General features: G+C 34.9%; 1 protein-coding gene across 1 annotated transcript; it reads right to left on the reverse strand.

Moving 5' to 3' along the window:
* Nucleotides 1-431: 431 nt before the first annotated feature.
* LOC128557867 (uncharacterized) lies at nucleotides 432-7,467 on the reverse strand. The gene is made up of 2 exons (XM_053546392.1): nucleotides 6,563-7,467; nucleotides 432-1,865 (listed from the first exon to the last, which is right to left on the reverse strand). Exons 1-2 carry the CDS (start codon nucleotides 7,458-7,460, stop codon nucleotides 1,666-1,668), a joined length of 1,098 nt encoding a protein of 365 aa, XP_053402367.1. The 5' UTR covers nucleotides 7,461-7,467; the 3' UTR covers nucleotides 432-1,665.
* Nucleotides 7,468-8,315: the final 848 nt, after the last annotated feature.

The raw sequence follows: 8,315 nt of genomic DNA on the forward strand, positions 1-8,315 counted from the left end.
ATTTTAAAGCTGTATTTTTTTCAATACGATTCAACGAAACCAAAACGAGTTGGTTGATCTAGTACTATCTTGCTCACTAACTTATATATGTCACAGTTATATATGTCACGTAATGATGTTTGTTATGCTTTTTTTATAATATAATCCTACTAATGTTTTTGAAGCTTCCTAGGATGAATTAGGAACCAGAGAAACCAGAAACCAAAGAAGAACAAACTAACCAGAGAAAAACAAACTTACACAAAGTACGAAAATTAAATGCAAAATGAAAAATGTCCTACGGATGCAAGGTTCGAAAGTTTTAAGAATCTTGGATTCAGCCGTCAAAAATCTGTCACGCAAATGGCGTTGACGTATGTAATTGTTCTGCCGTACTGACGTTACACGTGGTCTACCCGATCAAGGTCTATCAATAAGCGTACCCGTGTCTCTGACACGTCGAAAGAAACGCAGTCTTGTCAAACGACAGACGTGAAAATGTCTAGCGACTTGTTCTTGCTGTCGCCCTCATTCGAGCATGGCAACACTTAGGCCCCCTGTTCGAAATTTAGTCTCGGCATTTTCAAATACTGATTAAGGTTGTATCACGATTTGAATTTCCGGTAAATGACATAATACAAAGAATGTTCAGTTCTTCTTAAAAACATTTTTTTATGATTCAACCAAATAGGTTCCTTTTCCCACCAGAAAGGAACAATTATTATATCTTTATATCGATATTTTATATCTTAATAAACTTAAACAATAGAAAATCTTATATGGCTTCTGTGAGCACAACAAAGCAATTTCAAGCACACATATTAATGTTTTCCGTAACGATTTGATAAAGACATTGAGTCTTAAATCATTAGTCCTCCACCTCTGATTCATGTGGGGAAGTTGACAGTTACTTGTGGAGACCAGGTTTGTACTAGTACAGAATCCAGGAACACTGGTTAGGTATACTGCTCGCCCACACATAACTGAAATACTATTGAAAAACGGCGTTAAACCCAAAACCAACAAACAAACAATCATTTGCTTGTTTTGTAACTGTTGTAACTGATTGGATTGTGAACGAACTATATACTAGACTTTGCATTTGTATATATTTGTAAATAAAACGTAAGTTTTTCTACCAACAACTTTACATGAAAATGTCTGTAAGAATGAATTACCGTTACTAGACCTACAGTATTTATTTTTAACTCTGATTTTTTATCATGCACGGTAACGAAAAGAAATCAGATTTAAACATAAATCAATTGCGCACACTTAATTGTCCTATATTCCGACCTGGATAATGCCTCGAAGACATAACTGACGAGAACAATATGCATTTGAGTCGTTAAATGTAGTAATTGCGGTAGCTATTTCCCATAAACGGAATTTACTTCCGGTTTAAACAAACCGCAAAAAAAATAATTCCTGCTTTTCTCGAAGGACGCAGAAATAAAAATTCAGAAATAAACTAAGCCCATTTTATGACAAAATCGCAGAATATTTTGCCCGCAGAATTAACCCGCTATACATTGTTTATCAAATTAACGATGCTAATCATTTATAATTGCCATCAAGGAAATACAAAAGAAAACAATTATTCTGGGTGGCCCTTAACTAAAATGAGATATGCGGTATTTACGAGTCATAATTTTAACTGTAAATGCCGTTTCCTGTAACATTCATTTACACCTTGTCGGGGTAGGGTTTGTGTGTTGATTTCCATTTCCATTCCATGACGTTTCCTGCTAAGTCTAAGTAAGTTATGTTGTCCGGCAAGTTGTCGTATTCTGTCTTCCATTCTGTTATTAATGCGTTTGATGATCCTTCTGTTTTTTCCGCATGTAAGCCTTTCTCTCTCCAGTTAGTTGTTAATCCAGTTCGACCTAAAATAGATACATACAAACATGTTGTTATAAATTGAATAGTGCCAAGATCCTAGACGCTTTACATACTGAGACAGCCACTCTAGGCACCAGATACATTATCTTCCGGTCCAGACACCCAGACAGAGGGACATAACTAGAAAAGCTGCCAGAGAGGGAGATAAATCTTTTAGATTCAGACATGTCCGACTAGCTTAAGTCGAATGGTTTTTATTAGTCTGGGCTTTAAGGTGTCCTATGTGTAGGATCCATATACGCAAATTAGTCTGTATGATGAGTGTAACAGAACTGTTTTTGCTGCATAGAAACATTCTTAGTGGCATGCGAGTTTTTAAAAATATATAAGACAAAAATTCATATTGGAAATTATGAACAATGTTTCCTAGGTAAATTATCATTAAATTAACGTTTGTGAGGGGATCCCCTTGGCCACGTGGTTATGGTCACTGACATTAAGCACTTTCACTTCACCGTTGCCTGTTCGAGGCCCGCATGGTGCGTAGAATTCTTCATGTGAGGCATTCACCAAGTCCTACTCCAACAAAAGCTGGAAAGTCACTATATGACCTACAATTGTGTCGAATTGGCTTTTAATCTAACAACAAAAGAAACAACAAAAAACGCGTGCGCGTGCGTGCATATGCTGCGTGTTGTGTGGAGACTGAAAACAATATAGCGCAATATATATGTAATTTAATAGAGTATAGTGTACAGCATCAATAATGGAAGTGTTTTTATGCATGACATTTAACTGTAAACACAGCTCGGTACAGTTGTTGTATATATTTCGTGATTCAGTCAATGAAGAATTTCTAGAGTTCAAGTTACAATTACATTTTTTTAAAAATGAACTAACATCTATAGAATCTTTAAATAGCGTCACTCCCGATGTGTTGAAATCAAAGACGTATTAGATTTAAACGCTTGCTTTAAATTTAGATCTAAAAGATACCTTCCTTGAAACAAAAGATCTCATTGCCAGGTATTACGCCGATAAGGCTGAAAGTGTGCTTTTATGGTACCTTCAACATAATGTAAGATTATGCATAAATCCAATACATTTGTGGTGTTACAGGTCGTAAGGTTCACTATACTAACTACAACAACAACAGCAACGACTGTTCACTATAAACCTGTTATTTCTAATAATCTCTAAACTTTAACATTAATATTTCATCATTAATTGCCTCGGTCCTAAACTAAATTATATCGTATGGAGTATCAGCATACATAACTAACATTCGGACGAGCAAGTTTGATAGTTCTACCTAAAAATTAGCGGTATTTAAAGAAAACTTCATAGGAGTGACTAAATTGTTTTTCTCAAAAAGGGCACGCAAATTGACCATAATAAAATAAACATGTCATTATTTCCATTTAGTCATCTTGTCAAAGCAATTATTGTCCGTAAGTATTGACCTGGCACTCAGGAATATTCCGTATGTTTCTGTAAATTATTTTCGGTGTCCGAACCCAAACAACGATATAACTATTGAAAAGCCAATTATATACCGTCATGTATCATGTGCAGATAAAGCTGTGCGAACAAAGCGTTTTGCCAGTAAACTCAGGGTTGAGTGCCCGAGCCCTCTGTCTGCCCAATTTTTTTTTATTTTATCTGTAAAAGACGGAAACTTGTCACACTTATCATGATTTATCAACGAACTACTCTACTGTTGATTACCGTTCTTCTACATACATAAAACAGTTATACAAAATGTCGTTTAAGATCTTCAGGACCGGACAAGCATTCATTCTTTCATTCATTCATTCAACGGACAATTCAAGGAATTTTTGTTAGCGACACAAAATGCAATGTTTCATGAAAAAAAAATATATAATCATAGATTCAAATACAAACACAAAGAATCATATTTCAGAAAATGGTTAGAAAAGAATTCGAACCCATGGTAACGTGTTTCCACGTCGGAGAGCTTACCACTACAGCACTGTGCCATTGATTATTTTGATAAATCTATATATTTTCAGGAGACAAATGTTACGTAAAATAACGAAAACGCCCGAAAATATTGGCGAAGATTAATGAGTGCCAGGTCAATACTTACGGACAATAGACCGTAACAAAACATCAATCATAACGTGGCTAGAGGGTAGTTAACCTAACTGAGATATGACGACCTGTCAGTTTCTGTTATTATGTTGAAATTATTTTATTATGTAGCATCCTGAAATTCTTTTAACTGTGACCTATAACTGACTGAAAAACAAGATGAATAATGCTTATCTAATAAGTATAATGAATTCTTAAAGTCATTATACAACACATTTCGCAATTTCAAGCTTCGCCAAAGTGACCTCGCGCGTCGCATATTGCAACTGAACAACATTTTTGGTTGCGGGATTTATCCCGCTACCAAAGTTAAGTGTATTTCTGACAATCATGTAGTATCTTTATTTGATTCCAAATCACATCCAAAGGAAGGATGTTCATGTGCTACACAAAGTAGTCCCATTCATGGACAATGCGGATGAATTATCAATGATCAACTAGTTCTTATTCATCTTCTATTCATTCACACTGGCCATTTAGATTATATGAGATATGTCAATGATTAGGTATTCCAGCCCCTGGTTACATCTCTGACTTCCAGCTGTTCATGTAAGGTCAGGCAGAGTTTATCTTAGATATGAGGCACATTAGTATTTGTTTCTTATACATGTATATTTATAGATTTGCATTTTAAATGAAAATAATTCTAGCAAAACCCGCAACCACCAGACATCTCAAGGCTTTGATTTCCATGTGTATTGAGATTCGGTATATGCTAGTTAAAATGATGATGCACGCCTTTACCTACCTGCATTAGATGAAACAAGATTTGGGCGATACCGGTCAGGGGCGTACCTGGACGTACGCTTAAACACCTACGAGAACAATTTAAATTCGGCAACACGAAAAGTGAAGGCTTAAAATGCTAAAAAATGCTAAAAAATGCAATAAAATGTAAAGCTTAAGGGATTTAAGTAGTTACTTAAAGATTTTAATTTAAACAATTTTATTATATCATCTGAATGAGATTATCAAATTAGTTCTTAGAATTGTTAGATTTCATATTTTTTCTTTGATAGTCGTGAATATAGACACAGGTCGCCAAAAGAGCCTATAACAAATAGAAACGCACGCACGCGTGCAAGTACACAAGCTGACAACGTGGACAAAATGCAAAGCTAAATTTAAGGAACACAGATGGCAACGCCTAGGAACGGCCAGTGGCAAATTCTACCAACGCTACATCAACTTAAATATGGTTTTCTTCATTTTAAATCAAGCAATTTATCAGTCTCAAATTATCGTGATAGCTACCTAGCTATCGCGTGGCAGAAATATGCCACCATACTTGACAGTGTTTCTTTTCTGTATGTATGCATGTTTATCGTCTTTGTAGTTTGCAGTTCTCGTGATCATCAGTGAATTCTAGATTTATTATCTATAATAGCGTAAAGTGCACAAACCTCAAATTGTGCATACGGACATACCAATTGATGTCGAACATGTAATTTGAATCATTTAAGTTATCGTATATTTTAATTGAACTTGCAACGGCTTTCAACCATGTCTTAAATATGATCGTGATTACACATTTATATTTTTGGTTTCCGCTTCGTTCAAATTTTCTATGGAAGAAATTTTAGTATAGATAATTCTCACAGGAACTAAAGAGTTTGTCTGCCTTAATGACAAACTGAAAGAAAAACATTCGAACAATGAAAGTAAAGCAAGTGTTTTAAAACCATCGAAAATATAAAGGTAAACCATGAAACGCTAAGGGAGTTTATTATGAAATTTTCAATTAGAGTAAACTTGTAATATTTAACAAGTACGCATTTCCGTCCAGCTTTCAACACTGGTACACTGGTAAAGTCAAAAATCATTCAAGATACCATTTTAATGGCTTACTCACAATAAAAAATAGACATCACCCGTGGGGTTTCGACAATTCAAAGATAGGAGCGAACAAAAGATTTTAACTAAAAAATAGGGTCATGATGACCCTGGATCGATCACCTGAGTAACATGAGCATTTTGGGCAGGTAGGAAATATGCTTGCACAAACTTCCGTTGGTTTTAAAACATTGGTAAATCAAGCATGCATCAGATGTTTTCGAGTATGAAAAGTTTACCGAATGCGTATACTTTACCGGCACATGTAGCAATTCAGCGGTTGGAAATTGCGTATATCAAAATCACTTGTTGTTATATTGACTAGCGAAACATTACGTTTCGTGTGAGAAAACTTGAAACGTTTGCTATTTATAGGTAGACGCATTACATTAAACAATGACGATGAGTTAAACGGTAACAACGAAACTTTAGTGAGCAGGTACGCATGATGTACAGTTCGCTTTCGTAAGGGTTCCATATTTTAGTGTGTCTTGTATAAGAAAAACGTAGGCTCAAGCTAAAACAAAGCATAATCAAAAAGTACAAAAGTCATTTTGTAATTGGAGAAATTATGTGTTGAAAACGTGTAAACACGTATGACCTATTAATCAAACTGTTAGTGATCTTCTGTGTTTATTAACTGATACTTGTTTAAATGTTTAAAATAAAAAAACAGATACAGCAACTTTTCAAAATTATCTATTCAATTTATGCACTTAAGTGAATTTTTTACTATTTTCTTACGTAAAATGTATGAAATGATATACATGTATAAAATAATTAAAATATATACCTGGAAAATTACAATATAGTGTGAACTCATTATTTTTCCAGGCGTAGAATATATGCCAAATCTCCCACATTGTATTTGCTCTTCCCATGCTAGACAGATCCTTATACCAGCCTGTCGCAATATTGTCAGGGACATACGGTTTAAAAGTTGAAATATTTTTAGTTTTAAACCAGGATAAAAACTGATTCCAGTTCTTAGTGCTAGGTGAAAATCCCCATGCTCCAACGACGGGGAAAAGGAAAACAATACTGTCTTTTGGTCCGGTCAGGAATGTGTGATGATTTTTTTCACTGAATGTTATTGTATAACCTTGCAAAGAGTAGCCATTGATGTCCGCATTTTTATCATACTTTTGGTGAACTAGTTTTAAATATCTCCAGAAATATTTCGGAACTGTTAAGTCGTCTTCAAGTATAACAGCAATTTCTGAACTGTTCACATCGGGTTTCCATGTTGTAAACCATTGTCCATAAATACCTACATGATGTTGGTGGGGTAATACTTCATATTCACCATGTTTAAATGAAAATTGTTTAGCCGTTATTAAAGTGGCACGGTCAACAATTCCTTCTTCCGATCTATCAATCCACACCTCGAGTTTGATGGAGTCAGGACCATATTCTGCTTCGTTTAGAGAATTAAGCAATCTCAGAAGAGAATGAGCTCTGTTATACACTATGGCAATGATTCTTAAATCATAACGTTTAATCACCACTTTTCCTCTGCTTTCAAGATTATTCTTATTTTTACCATAATCCCGTTTAATGTAAGGTATTCCTCCGCTTCTATAAGCAGGTTCTATCCCAGAACTCCACCAACATAATATAGTTAATGTGATTATTAATAAAACTGAAAGTACTACCCTTAATCTAATATCACTGAAATAATATCTCGCCATATTCTCAATCTAGGTATTTACTGCAGCAGTAAAACGTATGTTATGGTTATATATATGAAGGTAACTTCCGTAATAAATTTTCCCTTTGGGAAGAAGTTGTGACCGTTCATAATTGGTAAGTGTGATGGTACATTAAACAAAAATCAATATATAGAAAATATAAAGAAAAACTCAATGGAGCGATTTGATAATAATAAACAGCCCGTTACAATCTCTTGTTCACACTTATTGGTAACCTGTAAGGGTACTGCACAATATAGGATAACTAAAACAGCGCACCCGCTTAGCTGAGCAGAGGGAGCACAGATCTATGGATCGCGGAGTCGTAAGTTCAATACTCGGGCGAGACTCTGTGACGATTTGACTAAAGTCATCTTAAAATCGTTCGTCCAACACAGCTTATTTATGTGAGGAATTTAGCAGTTACTTGTGGAGATCAGACTTTTACTAGAACAGAATCCAGGACCACTGTTTAGATTAACTGCTTACCGTTATATAACTGAAATACTGTTGAAAAACGGCGTTAACCCCAAAACAAACACAGTTGAAACGAGTGTCTGGACATTAACGACGTAATAACGTATTTCAAACTATGAGACTCACTAGCACCAGAACAGAAACAAAAAAGCCACTGTTTATGCTATACTCTGCACAAAGGTATTCTATAAGAATCATGGTTAAAATATACTAACTCATTTAAATTGTACATTTCTCACCTAAATGCGCAGTTTGGTAAACGATTACTGAGCGTATTGAACAAGAGGTAAATTATCTCTTATCGTGCACCAAACACATTGCCTCCATTTTTCTTATCGCAGAGACACACCACGTAGTTAATATTTTCATCAAATTTAA

This window comes from Mercenaria mercenaria, chromosome 6 (genome assembly GCF_021730395.1).
Source record: "Mercenaria mercenaria strain notata chromosome 6, MADL_Memer_1, whole genome shotgun sequence".
Classification (NCBI taxonomy): Eukaryota; Metazoa; Mollusca; class Bivalvia; order Venerida; family Veneridae; genus Mercenaria; species Mercenaria mercenaria.